The 18,179-nt window shown below is 43.6% G+C and overlaps 1 protein-coding gene across 1 annotated transcript in view; it reads right to left on the bottom strand.

Annotated features, from left to right (window-relative positions):
* Positions 1–1,690: 1,690 nt before the first annotated feature.
* The window catches only part of rsad2 (radical S-adenosyl methionine domain containing 2), a 31,845-nt gene continuing 15,356 nt past the window's right edge, over positions 1,691–18,179 (bottom strand). The window contains 5 exon segments of the mRNA XM_067985259.1: positions 1,691–1,855; positions 5,954–5,986; positions 6,700–6,849; positions 9,702–9,931; positions 10,633–10,804. Coding sequence (XP_067841360.1) covers positions 1,691–1,855; positions 5,954–5,986; positions 6,700–6,849; positions 9,702–9,931; positions 10,633–10,804 — 750 coding nt within the window.

Genomic DNA, 18,179 nt, shown 5'->3' with positions numbered 1-18,179 from the left:
AATAAGTGAGTGAAGCAAAGACCAAAAGATAAAGTTTTATTTGTATGCATGGTGCAATAAAATGAAATGATGAGAAAAACATGGACAGCAGCGGTTCAAGAAGGCGGCTCACCACCACCTTCTCAAGGGCAATTAGGGATGGGCAATAAATGCTGGCCTCGCCAGCGACGTCCACATCCCATGAACGAATTAAAAAAAAACATGAAGCAAGACACTGCAAGAGGGTGTAATGGGCTTTGAGTGAAAGTAAAGGTGGAAAGAATGGGAGGGCTCATTAACAGTGAAAGGACACAGGCCAGGAGAGAAAAAGGCAGAGCACTAAAAATATGAGAGAAAATGCGAGAGGGGATAAGTCGTGCTCAACAGCAAACAACGGTAGGTGAGTACAAAAAAAAGTGATAAAAGAGAGAAAATGATCCTATTTTTTCTTTTGTAATTAACTTTTTGTTAATCATCTTTTTGACTTTATGTATTTTGCTTAGTAACTTATCAGTAGTGAATGAAATGTGCACTCTTTTCCCTCAACCTCTGCATTCTGCGAAAATTTAAAACAAACTGGGACTCTGAAGTTGTATCAAAATAGCCCCAACGGTGCCTTAAGCAAAAAAGTAAACCACTGCTGGAATAGTGACATGTGTGGTATAAATAAGTGATGATGAACTTCAGATAAGTGAGCATTTCTGCTAAAGCACGTGGATAGAATTTAATAGTAAAGTGATTATTCACTAAGAACCAACAGAACAGACTATATATACTTTGAAATAACTTACACCGTGTATTAAAACAATTCAAATGTTCAGTATATAAAAAAATAAAAACCTACATTATTTTACAAAGTACAAATAATAAATCTCTGTATTAAACATAAATGTCACTGAAAATATACACCATTGCTGTATCAATGTAAAAACCAGTCCTTGATTTCTCGCTTAAAAATATATTTTTTAAGATTTTTAATTTATTACATTTTTCTTTAATACCTGGACCATTAATGCTACATTTTTGGTGGGTCGCTCATATCAGCTTGTAATCGGTTTGAAATGAAGTAAAAAAAAAATGAGCCATTCAAAATACAGCCAATCTCACCAAATCTATTGGCCCATATTGCAACCAACTCTCTATTAGTTATCCTGTGTAATATCAACATTGTATATCAGAAGTGTTTTGTTTTGTTGTGGTGGGGGCGGGGGGAGGTGGGGGGTTGGGGAAAGAGGTGCATCACATACGTTGTCCTAAGATCTAGCTCAAACAGCCTTTCAATACACTACAATACAGACAATAAAAAAACTTTCAAGTACAAAGGCATTTCAGAAAAGATTGCAAAATATATAAAAAAGTAAATATCTATTTTGCAATAACATTTTGTTCCATTGCTGTAAGTTCTGCACTTCATTGCAAACTACTGCAGTGATTTTACGTGCGCACGAATGCATATCCCATATTGCTGTGTATAACTAGGGTGTGCTTGAAAGGATATTGCATTGTGAGAGCCGTATTCTTTTGGATAATTAAAATGGTTCAAAATATTGAAATAATTAATCAAAAAAGGATCAACTTTATCAGAAAATTGACTATTGCAGACAATGATAGTTGGAAAAGGATCCAAATCACTGATTGAATGCACAATATGTACATATAACATGAACACTTTTCATGATATGTACAAACATGAAGGTAGAACAGCAATCAGTTACCATTCCAGATGCATACCTGCTTTGCTCCATATATATTTCCCCCCACGTTTAAAAAACATCTTCTCATCAAACCCACTAAATTTAATAGCATTCTCAACGCCTACATCCAAGATGGATTTGGACGGATCTTTTCTGCCTTGCGTGCAATCTAGGAAGCGCATCTGAAAATTATTGAGAGGGCAGAGAGGAAAGATGATTAAAAATCTGGAAATATAAAATTCTTACATACATTATATTAATACATATCATCTGTCAGATCTATTGGTTGGCTCACCTCTGAATTGTATCCTTTATTCCACAGGTGATAATGGCTGGAACTTTCAACTGTGGTGAGGATGTAAAATGGGCGTCATTGGATCAGTCTCCCCTTGATACACTCTGCCCGATTGACTTCAATGGAAAGTATAATCGGGCGGGTGGTATAATAGGTGGCCAATCCGACATTGCCTGTTTTACACCACTGCTGAAGTTGGAAGTTCCAGCGAAAATGTCTGCCACTGTGTTTTGTTTTTCCAACAAGTAAAAACTGCGGACTTGTTACTTTTCACAATAATTTATTTTTAAAAATCAGATTTCAACATGCTCTCATTTGATAACTGGTGGGTGTTTGCATCATTTTTCTGGTCCTCAGTGAATTCATTGTATTCTGAGAAATTTGAACAAATTTAAAGTCTTGTTTCTATGTTTAGGGAGTTTTCAGGAAACATGGACAGTCAAGCAGGAGACTCTTGTATATTCTTGCATTATTCAGTCTTTTATTTTCAATATCTGAAGACAATTCAGCTTCCTTATGATGTCATGTGCCAAGGATCATAACAGTGTTATTTCATTGCAGTGTGACAACAAAAATTACATAGAATTACAGACAGCTACATAGAATTTACAGCACAGAAACAGGCTATTCGTCCTATTCCACACGAGCCTTCTCCCACCCTACTTCATCCAACTCTATCAGCATAACTTTTGATTCCTTTCTTCGGGTACTTATCGAGTTTTCCCCTTAAATGCATCTATGCTATTCGCCTCAACTACTCCTTGTGGTAGCGAGTTCCACATTCTAACCATTCTCTGAGTAATGAAGTTTCTCCTAAATTCCTTATTGGATTTAGGAGTGATTATCATATTGATTACCCCTAGTTTTGTACTACCCCAGAAGTGGAAACGTCTTTTCTACGTCTATCCTTATAATCATGAGCCAAAGGTATCCAAAGAAGCCGAAAACGACACCTATTTTTTTATTCGTTCATGGGATGTGGGCATTGCTGGCAAGGCCAGCATTTATTGTCCCTCCCTAATTGCCCTTGAGAAGGTGGTGGTGAGCCGCCTTCTTGAACCACTGCAGTCCATGTGGTGAAGGTTCTCCCACAGTGCTGTTAAGTAGGGAGTTCCAGGATTTTGACCCAACGACGATGAAGGAACAGCGATATATTTCCAAGTTGGGATGGTGTGTGACTTGGAGGGGAACGTGCAAGTGGTGTTATTCCCATGTGCCTGCTGCCCTTGTCCTTCTAGGTGGTAGAGGTCGCAGGTTTGGGAGGTGCTGTCGAAGAAGCATTGGCGAGTTGCTGCAGTGCATCCTGTAGATGGTACACACTGCAGCCACGGTGCGCCCGGTGGCGAAGGGAGTGAATGTTTATGATCGTGGATGGGGTGCCAATCAAGCGGGCTGCTTTGTCCTGGATGGTGTCGAGCTTCTTGAGTGTTGTTGGAGCTGTATTCATCCAGGCATGTGGAGAGTATTCCATCACATTCCTGACTTGTGCCTTGTAGATGGTGGAAAGGCTTTGGGGAGTCAGGAGGTGAGTCACTCACTGCAGAATACCCAGCCTCTGACCTGCTCTTGTAACCACAGTATTTATGTGGCTGGTCCAATTAAGTTTCTGGTCAATAGTGACCCCCAGGATGCTGATGGTGGGGGATTTGGTGATGGTAATGCCGTTGAATGTCAAGGGGAGGTGGTTAGACTCTCTCTTGTTGGAGATGGTGATTGCCTGGCACTTGTCTGGTGCGAATGTTACTTGCCACTTATCAGCCCAAGCCTGGATGTTGTCCAGGTCTTGCTGCATGCGGGTATAGACTGCTTCATTATCTGAGGGGTTGCGAATGGAACTGAACACTGTGCAATCATCAGCGAACATCCCCATTTCTGACCTTATGATGGAGGGAAGGTCATTGATGAAGCAGCTGAAGATGGTTGGGTCTAGGACACAGCCCGAGGACATTGCTGCAAAAGCTCCTCAGGGCAGAGATGATTGGCGTCCAACAACCACTACCATCTTCCTTTGTGCTAGGTATGACTCCAGCCACTGGAGAGTTTCCCCCCAGATTCCCATTGACTTCAATTTTACTAGGGCTCCTTGGTGCCACACTCGGTCAAATGCTGCCTTGATGTCAAGGGCAGTCACTCTCACCTCACCTCTGGAATTTAGCTCTTTTGTCCATGTCTGGACCAAGGCTGTAATGAGGTCTGGAGCTGAGTGGTCCTGGTGGAGCCCAAACTGATCATTGGTGAGTAAGTGTTGCTTGATAGCACTGTCGATAACACCGCCCATCACTCTGCTAATGATTGAGAGTAGACTGATGGGTTGGTAATTGGCCGGATTGGATTTGTCCTGCTTTTGTGGACAGGACATACCTGGGCAATTTTCTGCATTGTCGAGTAGATGCCAGTGTTGTAGCTGTACTGGAACAGTTTGGCTAGAGGCGCTGGCAGTTCTGGAGCAGAAGTCTTTAGCACTACAGCCGAGATGTTGTCAGGACCCATAGCCTTTGTTGTATCCAGTACACTCAGCTGTTTCTTGATATCACATGGAGTGAATCAAATTGGCTGGAGACTGGCTTCTGTAATGGTGGGGATATCGGCAGCAGGCCGAGATGGATCATCTACTTGGCACTTCTGGCTGAAGATGGTGGCAAATGCTTCAGCCTTGTCTTTTGCACTCACGTGCTGGACTCTGCCATCTTTGAGGATGGGGAAGAGCCTCCTCCTCCCATTAGTTGTTTAATTGTCCACCACCATTCACGATTGAATGTGGCAGGACTGCAGAGCTTTGATCTGATCCGTTGGTTGTGGAATCGCTTAGCTCTGTCTATAGTATGTTGCTTCCACTGTTTAGCATGCATATAGTCCTGTGTTGTAGCTTCTCCAGGTTGGCACCTCATTTTTAGGTATGCCTGGTGCTATTCCTGGCATGCTCTTCTACACTTCTCATTGAACCAGGGTTGATACCCTGGCTTGTTGATGGTATATGCCGGGCCATGAGGTTACGGATTGTGCTGAAGTACAATTCTGCTGCTACTGATGGCCCACAGCACCTCATGGATGCCCAGTTTTGAGCTGCTAGTTCTGTTCTGAATCTATCCCATTTAGCACGGTGGTAGTGCCACACAACACATTGGATGGTGTCCTCAGTGTGAAGACGGGACTTTGTCTCCATAAGGACTGTGTGGTGGACACTCCTACCAATACTCTCATGGATAGATGCATCTGCTACAGGTATAACGGTGAGGACGAGGTCAAGTATTTTTTTCCCTCGTGTTGGTTCGCTCACCACCTGCCACTGACCTAATGCAAATATAAGCATTTCATACAAAGAAATATCCGTATTACATTTCCTATCATCTATTTCAATTTTTAAACATGTGACTCTACAAGACAAAAATCAGCTTTACAATTTTCTTTACTTTTCTGTGCAGTTTTAACCACATTTCTCGGATCTAGAAACCATCATAAATTGTTCCTAAAAATCCTGCAGTGCTGGACTAAGTAGTGTATTGTACTAAAAGAGTGGATGTAAGCACAACACTGTTATGTGGAATGTACTGCAGTCCTCACACTCCCTCTTAATGCACCTCAATAAAATGTAATTGTATAGAATCATACAGCACAGAAGGAGACCATTCGGCCCATCATAGCTGTGCGGGCTCATTGAAAGAGCTTCCGATTAGTCCAACCCCACTGCTCTTTCCACATAGCCCTGCAAATTACTCCTTTTCAAGTTTTTCAAGTGTATATCCAATTCCCTTTTGAAAGTTACTATGAATTTGCTTCCACCACCCTTTTTAATTGTGCCGTTCTCAGTTAGTGTGAATGTCTTTACATTATATTAGTGTCCTATTCTAGTAACAAAAATATTTTTTTAATAGAAATGAATATGCAGCAGCACATTTTATATGCTTTTTAAAAAATATTGGCAGTAATAGTGGGAACTTGACAGGAGTGTATTGTATTCTGTCAGGTGCAATAATACAGTACTTACATATTCATCAAGGATGAGGTAGGAATCTCGCATCTGTGGAGAGGGCACAAAAATGAATTAGGACCACAACTAAGTTATTTGTTGAATAGAGATGCAGGAATATGTACAATAGCCAAAACAACAGGAATGAAAACAACACAAAGACATAAAACTGAAGATGAAGTACATGAAGATCTAAAATTATAATATGTGCAATAGAGCATGACTTCAATGCAGACAGGCCCACAACTGCAAAGACAACATTAGTCAAAAAACGATATCAGGACAGGGGCTTACATCAATTCTTAGAATTTGCATAAGCATGCACTAAAGCAACAGTATTTATTGTAGTCTAGGTATATGGATGTGCTAGGAATCTGTCTGAATTTTCATATGAATCTTTGTTACTCCAGGCAGGATTCATTGGAGGGGATCGACTTTGCACACTTTTGTGATTTCAAATGAAAAGGAACAATCAGCCCTTCAGAATTAGAGATGCATTTTTATTGACATTATAATGATGGACTCAGGCCCCAGATGTGACTGCAGCCGTCATATTGACCATCAGGTCCACGGCTAGCTGCCAGCAGTGATGAACAAAGCTAAAACTGTGATCGCAGAAGTGCTCAAATGAATCACTTTTAACAGAGGATAGAAACTGACTGCTGCTGGTCATAAATGGAAAGGAAAGCCCAATATGCTTCCCTCATCTAATGTCGCTACTCAAGTGGTACCACCAGTACTGTTTCTATTCCTGCACATCTTACCTTCTCATGAGATTCAGGCACGAGGCACTTGATCTTTTTATGCTTATCCAAAAACCTCTGAAAGTCTTAGTCGCTGATAATAAATGTTTCTGCATGTCTCAAAGCTTCTTCTCCAGCATTCTCCCCTTCAATCAACAAGCACTGAAATACCTACATTGAATAAAATGAATACAGCAATTATGCATTCTCATTATCACAAACGTACCTACTCATATGACAATCGAGTATGTGTTCTCCAGTTTTCTGAGATGTTATAGAATGTATATTATCTGTATTTCCTCGGCTATGTGGCCTATCTAAGTAAGAATGCCTAATTATTGCCAATTAGTGCCAAGTTACGAGCAGTGTCCTGCTGTGAACATTAGCCCAACAGATTGAATGAGACAAAAACAAATTTCACACAGTTTCATCCTTCCAACCAGAGAGAAAGAAGATATCCATTCGATAATTTTCAGCTGGATTTGAATGCAGGTCACAGACGCAAAAAGAGAACAATGTTTTGGGATATTTTTCCCGATGACTCGTCAGTTACAACATTACCACCACAGTCCCACCTTATCATTCGGGGCACACACCGAGGCTAGAAATACTTTTCATTCAGATTACACATCCACCAGCACCTAATGGTTCAATGATCACCACAGCTGACCGTAGAACTTTCTGATGTAACCTGCACCCTGCCATTTCTGTTCAATATCTATATATGGGCACATTCACATCCACACCGAAACACAATATGATATTCCAAGTGAAATTTTGCTTCCCCTGCCCTTTTAGTGGGCTGCTATATTTATTTTTAAAAACATGTACATATTCTCACTGCAAGAAGAGGAAAGTATCAAAAATAGACATCAGTAATGATACCACTAAATAAGCAAAGCACAACTCAAACTAAGCATTGAGACTTGAAGCAAGAGGCTTTCTTAAAGCCATCAATATTCAAACCCACAACAAAGAAAATGGACTGTACACTACAGAATTGTCATTACTACAATTATAAATAGCTCTCCACCATTCTCCAAAGGATGACTAAACACATTACCAATATTAAAGCTACTTTAATTCGGCTCGAAAATTCCCTCTACATTCCAGTTAAGACATGTAGGGTGCTAAATTGGGCCATGTAGCGCCCGTTGTTTCGGCGCGACATGGCCTCTTCGACATCCAAGATGGCGCCTTGGATGTGCACGCATATTTCCAGTGTGAGGTGCGCCAGACACCATCTTGGTATAGGAGTTAGTGCAGGCGCAGATAACGAACGCTGGAATCATGTAAAGTAGGGAGAAAATGGCTTCAATCAGTGTACAATGCTGATTTAAAGTGATAGACACCATTTTGGGACTTAACGCTCAACTCAACGCACAGTCTTAACCCCGCCCACCTGAATGTGTCTTAGAGTGCCTAGAGGACCCCCCATCGACGCTATTTAACGGGACCATGCAGGATTTAGTTGTTAGTGGCTGGATTATTGCTTCTGGCTGCCGAGACATTTGTACCTGTTTTTGGGGGTCTGTTACACTTGAATACTAGGACGCAGGGACATAGCCTAATATTTAGAGCCAGGACATGCAGGAGTGAAGTTAGGAAATGCTTCTACACGCAAAGGGTGGGAGAAATTTGGAACGTTCTTCTGCAAACAGCTCAATTGAGAATTCTAAATCTGTGATTGATGGAGGGCCTCTTGCTCCCCCCTCCCCCGCAGATATAGGATGTCCCTCCTTCTGTCCACCTCTTGCACCAAGGCCTCTGGTGCATCAGCAGCCTCAGATCGGCAGATTGGCAAGGTCTGGCATGCAGTTTGGAGGATGTGGGATTTAGTGGTGCATTATTCAATGTTTTAACATAACTCATCAGGATGTAAAAATAGGGATGGGACCTGCATCTGTGCTTTACGTGTGCGATGTATGATCTCCGATCTCCGTTCAGACTCTGTACAGACAGCAGGCTGTTATATTCAGCAAATAACAGGTACTAGCCACCTTCAAGAGATTTCTAATGGACAGCCTGCCTTTAAGAGATTGGAGCGTCCCCCTACTGGTGGAAAGTGCGAATTGCATGGAATCCTCGTTCAACGCTGATTTCCAACGCAGATTGCAGGTAAGTCCTCAGGCCTGACAAAAATCTCGCCGTGCCTGCACAGGGACCATTGGGCGCGGGGTAATAGCGGATCGTGCTACTCCCACCCAAAAACAGGCCCTATCCAATTTTTTCCCCGTAGTATCGAGACACACTACTAACTTAAGCTGCTTTTATACTGTTCTTGTGCAGCCACTGCAACCAAAACCAGTAGCTGAGAAGACCCATTTTTTTAATAGGTCTTCCCAACTGCCACAGATCTTCCTGGGACCAATAAATGCGCTGTTCCAATGGTAACAGTGAGATCTGGTAGTGATGTCATGACACATCATGATCTCACCACATATACAGATACTCCCAGTCTCACGCACTATAGGGATAGAAGGATAAGACAGATTAATGGATGGCTGGATCAATGGTGCAGGAGGGAGGGCTTCATATAACTGGGGCATTGGGACCAGCCATTGACCCGGGGATGGGACAATTTGAATATTCAAGGTGTCCATCGTGCCTGTAGTGGTGGATCATATGCTGGTAAATTTGGTGTGGCATCCTGCCACTGCAAAGGGGGCACCCAAGGTCCAAATCAGGCTGAAGAAAAGAACGATTTAAATCCTTACAATTCCACTAAGGGAGCAGAGGAGCAGCCTTATTATGATAATCGATTCCTCTGGGGAAGCTCATGAAAGCTCTCAGATATCTCCTCAAACTGCACATAATTCTGGTGAGCAGAAGAGCCTGTCCCTCCTAGCTCAGGATTTTGGGGCCACCTTTGGAGGGGCAGTAACCTGGCTAATCTCGGTTCCACCCAAAATAGCAATTCCCCCCCCACCACCACAGTTACACGAGAATTCTGCCCCCCATTTTCTTAAATTTTATAGCTTATAACTCTTATAACATCAAGAAATGTGAATTTATTGACTTACCTTCCACCTCACTGGATTCAGAATCCTGATTTGTTCATTCATATCCTCTTCAACATTGAATTTGTTGACGACAGAGTTGATTTTAAAAGCCACTTTGTAATCTTTGCACCACTGTCTGACCTTGAGGAGATTCTCAATGTGATTTTTGTTCCCCTGCCCACGGCCTATCAGACGATTGGTGTCCTCTTCAAAACTGTCACAAGAAACGGCCAAAATGTCCAGATCCTTCCCTGTAACATGAATGTTTGACATTAAGCACTCAGCTGCAGCAATATAGTTTTAAAAGCTGGAAAACAACAATTGTCAATTCTGCTTGCTGCATTAAAATTGAGAAAAACTACTGAGTATTATGTTACAAAAGGGCAGTCCTAGACCCTACAAATTCTTAGGACCGAATGGCCAAGTTCAACTGCTGTTCACATGGAACCCTTCTCCACTTCGGCCTTCAAAGTTCTCATTTGAATATTTGCGACTACAACCAAGCTGGTTGGAGATGTTGACTGAGGTCTTTGACTTTACCTCCTTTTCCTCAGACAAGGTGCCTCATCAATGCTTGGCATCTCTCCACATTCCCCAGTGAAACTGGGAACTAACTTTATGGGGAAACATGGAGATAGATTGCTCAATGTCCCTGGTACAGGACATTAGTACATTTGGTCTGATATTAATGAACATTTTTAATGTGGATCATAAGTAAATGTGGTATTTTGAAACGAGGAGTTCATCCTTGGTCCATATGGCTTAATTCCACATCAAACAGTACATTTATCAACTGGGCCATTGGGAGAGTATACTTTATTCTTATATATATTTATTTAATTGTAACTCCTTTCAGCAGTATTTAGTTCGAATGTAAACTGTAATCTGAGTAAAATATATACACATGTGCACCCCCATTCCCAGACATGAGTACAGGCAGAAAATTAATTACCGTAGCTTTTAAACCACTTCTCGGTGATCGGACTCCCATTGCTCACAACACTGACACTGGGCAGTTCCAGCTCCTGTTTACAGCACTGTACCATCTTCCCTAGAAACGCCCCACAATTGTGTAGAAAAGGTTCTCCTCCGGAAAAATTAATTTTCTCCATACCGGGACAAGACAAAACAAAAATTAGAATTGAATCGTGAGATGTAAACAGTTAAGGAATCACTACCAATATAATCCAGCAAATTTTTGTCTCACAATTTAGTTAGAAAAAGGAACACAGACTCCAGATCAGAATTAAAATAGATGAAGTACTTGGACACCAAAGCTATTTCAGTCAATATGCCTCTGGAAATGTGGTAAGGTCACAATCAGTGACCACATTATTAATATTTTTTTATTTGTTCATGGGATGTAGGCGTTGCTGGCGAGGCCAGCATTTATTGCCCATCCCTAATTGCCCTTGAGAAGGTGGTGGTGAGCTGCCTTCTTGAACCGCTGCAGTCCGTGTGGTGAAAGTTCTCCCACAGTGCTGTTAGGAAGGGAGTTCCAGGATTTTGACCCAGCAACAATGAAGGAACGGCGATTTATTTCGAAGTCGGGATGGTGTGTGACTTGGAGGGGAACGTGCAGGTGGTGTTGTTCCCATGTGCCTGCTGCTCTTGTCCTTCTAGGTGGTAGAGGTCGCGGGTTTGGGAGGTGCTGTCGAAGAAGCCTTGGCGAGTTGCTGCAGTGCATCCTGAAGATGGTACACGCTGCAGCCACAGTATGCCGGTGGTGAAGGGAGTGAATCTTTAGGGTGGTGGATGGGGTGCCAATCAAGCGGGCTGCTTTGTCCTGGATGGTGTCGAGCTTCTTGAGTGTTGTTGGAACTGCACTCATCCAGGCAAGTGGAGAGTATTCCATCACACTCCTGACTTGTGCCTTGTAGATGGTGAAACGGCTTTGGGGAGTCAGGAGGTGAGTCACTCGCCGCAGAATACCCAGCCTCTGACCTGCTCTTGTAGCCATAGTATTTATATGGCTGGTCCAGTTAAATTTCTGGTCAATGGTGACCCCCAGGATGTTGATCGTGGGGGATTCGGCGATGGTAATGCCGTTGAATGTCAAGGGGAGGTGGTTAGACTCTCTCTTGTTGGAGATGGTAATTTCCTGGCAAATGTTACCTGCCACTTATCAGCCCAAGCCTGGATGTTGTCCAGGTCTTGTTGCATTCGGGCTCAGACTGCTTCATTATCGGAGGGGTTGCGAATGGAACTGAACACTGTGCAATCATCAGCGAACATCCCCATTTCTGACCTTATGATGGAGGGAAGGTCATTGATGAAACAGCTGAAGATGGTTGGGCCGAAGACACTGCCCTGAGGAACTCCTGCAGCAATGTCCTGGGGCTGAGATGATTGGCCTCCAACAACCACTACCATCTTCCTTTGTGCTAGGTATGACTCCAGCCACTGGAGAGTTTTCCCCTTAATTCCCATTGACTTCAATTTTACTAGGGCTCCTTGGTACCACACTCGGTCAAATGCTGCCTTGATGTTAAGGGCAGTCACTCTCACCTCACCTCTGGAATTCAGCTCTTTTGTCCATGTTTGGACCAAAGCTGTAATGAGGTCTGGAGCCGAGTGGTCCTGGCGGAACCCAAACTGAGCATCGGTGAGCAGGTTATTGGTGAGTAAGTGCCGCTTGATAGCACTGTCGTGACACCTTCCATCACTTTGCTGATGACTGAGAGTAGACTGATGGGGCGGTAATTGGCCGGATTGGATTTGTCCTGATTTTTGTGGACAGGACATACCTGGGCAATTTTCCACATTGTCGGGTGGATGCCAGTGTTGTGGCTGTACTGGAACAGCTTGGCTAGAGGCGCAGCTGGTTCTGAAGCACAAGTCTTCAGCACTACAGCCGGGATGTTGTCGGGGCCCATAGCCTTTGCTCTATCCAGTGCACTCAGCCGTTTCTTGATATCACGTGGAGTGAATCGAATTGGTTGAAGACTGACTTCTGTGATGGTGGGGATATTGGGAGGAGGCAGAGATGGATCATTCATTTGGCACTTCTGGCTGAAGATGGTTGCAAACGCTTCAGCATTGTCTTTTGCACTCACGTGCTGGACCCCGCCATTGTTGCGGATGGGGATGTTTACAGATCCTCCTCCTCCCGTTAGTTGTTTAATTGTCCACCACTATTCTCGACTGGATGTGGCAGGACTGCAGAGCTTTGATCTGATCCGTTGGTTGTGGAATCGCTTAGCTCTGTCTATAGCATGTTACTTCCGCTGTTTAGCATGTATGTAGTCCTGAGCTGTAGCTTCACCAGTTTGGCACCTCATTTTTAGGTATGCCTGGTGCTGCTCCTGGCATGCTCTTCTACACTCCTCATTGAACCAGGGTTGATCCCCTGGTTTGTTGGTAATGGTAGAGTGAGGAATATGCCGGGCCATGAGGTTACAGATTGTGCTGGAATACAATTCTGCTGTTGCTGATGGCCCACAGCATCTCGTGGATGCCCAGTTTTGAGCTGCTAGATCTGTTCTGAATCTATCCCATTTAGCACGGTGGTAGTGCCACACAACACGTTTGATGGTGTCCTCAGTACGAAGACGGGACTTCATCTCCACGAGGATTGTGCGGTGATCACTCCTACCAATACTGTCATGGACAGATACATTTGCGACAGGTAGATTGGTGAGGACGAGGTCAAGTAAGTTTTTCCCTCGTGTTGGTTCGCTCACCATCTGCCACAGGCCCAGTCTAGCAGCTATGTCCTTCAGGACTCGGCCAGCTCGGTCAGTAGTGGTGCTACCAAGCCATTCTTGGTGATGGGCATTGAAGTCCCCCACCCAGAGTACATTCTATGCCCTTGCTACCCTCAGTGCTTTCTCCAAGTGGTGTTCAACATGGAGGAGGACTGATTCATCAGCTGAGGGAGGGTGGTAGGTGGTAATCAGCAGGAGGTTTCCTTGCCCATGTTTGACCTGATGCCATGAGATTTCATGGGGTCCAGAGTCAATGTTGAGGACTCCCAGGGCCACTCCCTCCTGACTGAATATCACTGTACCGCCACCTCTGGTCGGTCTGTCCTGCCGGTGGGACAGGACATACCCAGGGATGGTGATGGAAGAGTCTGGGACATTGGCTGAAAGGTATGATTCTGTGAGTATGGCTATGTCAGGCTGTTGCTTGACTCGTCTGTGGGACAGCTCTCCCAATTTTGGCACAAGTCCCCAGATGTTAGTGAGGAGGACTTTGCAGGGTCGACTGGGCTTGGTTTGCCTTTGTCGTGTCCGATGCCTCGTGGTCCGATGCCGGGTGGTTCGTCCGGTTTTATTCTTATTGTGACTTTTTTTCGCGAGATTTTACAACTGAGTGGCTTGCTGGGCCATTTCAGAGGGCAATTAAGAATCAACCACATTGCTGTGGGTCTGGAGTCACATCTCGGCCAGACCGGGTAAGGACGGCAGGTTTCCTTCCCTCAAGGACATTAGTGAACCAGATGGGTTTTTACGACAATCCGGTAGTTTCATGGCCACCATTGCTGATACTAGTATTTTAATTCCAGATTTTTATTTCATTAATTAAATTTAATTAAAATTCCCCAGCTGCCATAGTGGGATTTGAACTCATGACTCTGAGATTATTAGTCCAGGCCTGCTGGATTACTAGTCTTACTAGTCCAGTAACATAACCACAATGCTACCGTACCCTTTCCCACCCAGCTTTGTATCATCAGTAAACTTGGATACATTACACTTGGTCCCTTCATCTATGTCATTAATGTGGATTGTAAACTGCTGAGGCCCAAGCACTGATCCTTGCGGCACCCCACTAGTTGGCAAATGAAATTCAATATAGATAAGTGTGAGATGGTGCATTTTGTTAGGAGGAATAAGGAGGTCATATGCTGCTTGGATAATAAAAGTCTAAATGGGATTGAGGAGCAAAGGGATCTCGGGGTACAGGTACACAAATCACTAAAAGTAGCAACGCAGGTTAATAAGGCCATAAAAGAAGGCAAATCAAGCACTCGGGTTCATTTCTAGAGGGACAGAATTAAAGAGCAAAGAAGTTATGTTAAACTTGGTTAGATCACACTTGGAGTATTGTGCACAGTTCTGGTCTCCATATTATAAAAAGGATGAAGAGGCATTGGAGAGGGTGCAGAAACGACTCACGAGGATGATACCAGAAGTGAGAGGATATTTGTATCAGGAAAGGCTGAACAGGCTGGGACTCTTTTCTCTGGAAAAGAGAAGGCTGAGGGGTGATCTGATAGAGGCCTTTAAGATAATGAAAGGGTTTGATAGGGTATGACGTAGAGGCCATCATTAAGGCCTGGCTAGAAGTTGGGCATGACTGGGAAATAAATATACCAGGTTATAAGGTCTTTAGAAAGGACACAGAAATTAGAAAAGGAGGAGCAGCAATATTGACAAAGGACACTATTAGAGCATTAGAAAGAGCAGATATTAGTAAGGGTGAGTAGGCAGTAGAAATGCTCTGGGTAGAATTGAGGAATAGGAAAGGATGCAAGACTTTGGTGGGAGTTGTGTACAGACCTCCTGATAGCAGTGATAAAGTAGCGGGATGCATAAACACAGAGATCAGGGAAGCTTGTTATAAAAAGAGTGGTAATAATGGGAGACTTTAATTTTCACATAGACTGGGAGAAGCAGAATAGCTCGAGTTCCAAGAACAATGAATTTCTTGAGTATATTCCTTTCTGGAACAATATTTTCTTGAACCAACAAGAGAACAGGCCAGACGACATTTAGTGATGAGTAATGAGCCTGAATTAGTCAATAATCTAACGGTAAGAGAACACCTCGCTAGCAGTGACCATAACATGATCGAATTTGATATTAGGTTTGAGAGGGAGGAAGGTGAGTCACAAACTAAGGTTTTAAATTTAGGTAAGGCGGTCTTTGGAAGGATGAGGCAGAAATTGACCACAGTAGACTGGGCAGAATTATCAACGGATAAAACTACAGATGGACAGTGGGAGGTGTTCATCGAGTTCCACAGAAACAGGCCATTCGGCCCAAATGGATCCAAGAAAAGTGAATTAAATGTAGATGGATTATTCATGAATTTAAAGCAGCCTGACACAGAATTGGGAAAAATTGCAGCAAAGAAAGAAAGGTGAGCGTAAATGTATTAAATAAACTGGGGAAAAGTTGAGAAAAAAACCTAAATAAAGATGTGCACTCAATAAATTGAAAAGGCCCTTACACTTCAGCATCATTAAATAAAACTTGAGGCTTCACTGAAATAAAATTAAATACACGACTCTCGAGAGGTCGATTAGTGAGAACGGAGAGAAGCGGAACTGATAATTGGCTTTTGCCTCTGGTTATCTTCGGGCGATTGGAGACAGTGGCAGGACTGTAGTACTACAAGACCAGCGAGGTGGGCCACATCCGGAAGATGTACATCTGAGGGGGTCCGCAAGGTAGGTACATGTGTCTGGACACTGGGGTAAGTGTGCAAGTTTGTGAATTTTCTTGTTAGGAGGAGGGTGGTGGAGGCCAAACTTTGTCCCAAGTGACAGAGCGGCCTCCTGCAATGAGTGAGGGTCTCCCTCCACCCCTACCTGTCAAATGGACCTTTGCAGCTGCCACAGGCTGATGGCTGCAACACGTCCTTTTGAACTGGGAGTGTTTCCCCCAGTACGGGAAACACTGCCAGTTGTTTGTAAAATCCCAACCCTCCTGAAATATCTCCTTAATCAGGTCTGTAAACGACCTGAAATACCTAAATAAATAGCTAAAGTGGCACCCAGCCGGCTTTAATTGCCTGCGGGAGTCCCACATGCGGGGGCTGCGCGCACATGTCGGCGCGTCTGTGGGAAACCCGGAAGTGGGCAGGTTGGAGCCGGGCTCCTGACCCGCCCCGGGATTCCCCGATTTTCGGAGCACCCCCCGCCAGGAACGCACCCGATCGCGGGTGCTAAAATCGACCCTTGTGTCTCCCTCAATCAGACAGCAAATTAAATAGTCCTAAATACAGCATAATTAGAATGTGTTATCTATGGCTCTCATGTATTGTGAAGAGGTTGTAGTTCACATGTAGGCAAAAGCTCATTACCTTAAGGTGAGCTGTCAGGGAAATTAACTGGAGTAACATAAAAGGGAACCCAAAAGTGTTTTATAAAGATATAAATAGTAAAACGGTCGTCAAGGGATGGGGGGGGGGGCGCGATTGGGAACCAAAAAAAAATTGTCTCGTGGAGGCAGACGGCATGGCTGAGGAACTAAATGAGTACTTTTCATTTGCCTTTAGTAAAGAGGATGCTGCCAATGTTACAGTAAAGGAGGAGTTGATAGAGAAATTGGACAGGATAAAAATAGATAAAGAGGAGGCACTTAAAAGATTGGCAGCACTCAAAGTAGAAAAGTCACCCAGTCTGGATGGAAATTGCGGAGGCTCTGGCCACAATCTTCCAATCCTCCAATAATGGGGGACTCCAATTATCCCAATATAGAGTCGGATAGTAACAGTATAAAGGGCAAAGAGGGGCAGCATATACATGTATTCTTGATCATTATGTTCCCAGAGCAACGAGGCAGGAAACAGTGCTGGATCTAGTTCTGGGGAATGAAGTGGGGTAAGTCGAGCATGTTGCAATGGGGGAGCATTTGGGGCACAGTGATCATAATATTATTAGGTTGAGAATAGTTATGGGAAAGGACAAGGAACACTCAAACGTAAAAATTCATAACTGGATGTGAGCTAATCTCAGTGAGTTAAAAATGGATGTTGCTCTGGTGGATTGCAATCAAAAATTGGTGGGCGAAACAGTAATTGAACAATGTGATGCCTTCAAGGAGGTGATGGTTCGGGTACAGAGTAGACACATTCCCACAACAGTGAAAGGAAGGGCATCCAAAGCTAGAGTTCCCTGGATGACTAAAGATGTAGAGATGAAAATGAAACAGAAAAAGGAGACTTAAGACAAATATAAGGTTCATAATACAGTAGAGAACCAGGCTGAATACAGAAAGTACAAAGGAGATCTAAAAAAGGGAATGAGAGTCAAAGTGAGAATATGAGAATAGATTAGCGGCTAACATAAAAGGGAACCCAAAAGTCCTTTATAAACATATAAATAGTAAAAGGGTAGTCAAAGGAAGTGTGGGACCCATTAGGGACAAAAAAGGAGATCTTCTTATGGAGGCAGAGGGCATGGCTGAGGTACTAAATGAATACTTCGCATCGGTCCTCACGAGAGAAAAGGATGCTGCCAAAGTAGCAGTAAAGAAGGGATTAGTAGCGATATTGGATAGGATAAAAATAGGTAAAGAGAAGATACTTAAAAGGTTGGCAGTACTCAAAGCAGAAAAGTCACCGTTCCAGCTGGGATGCATCCTAGGTAGAAATTGCAGAGGCTCTTGCCACAATCTTCCAATCCTCCTTAGATATGGGGATGGTGACAGAGGACTGGAGGATTGCAAATGTTACACCCCTGTTCAAAAAAGAGAGGAATAAGCCTGGTAATTACAGGCCAGTCAGCCTAGCGTCAGTGGTGAGGATACTTTTAAAGACAATAAT

Source organism: Heptranchias perlo, chromosome 5 (assembly GCF_035084215.1).
Source record: "Heptranchias perlo isolate sHepPer1 chromosome 5, sHepPer1.hap1, whole genome shotgun sequence".
NCBI classification, from domain to species: Eukaryota; Metazoa; Chordata; class Chondrichthyes; order Hexanchiformes; family Hexanchidae; genus Heptranchias; species Heptranchias perlo.
Note: the sequence above shows the minus strand (reverse complement) of the source record. Positions and strands in the feature narration are given on the sequence as shown.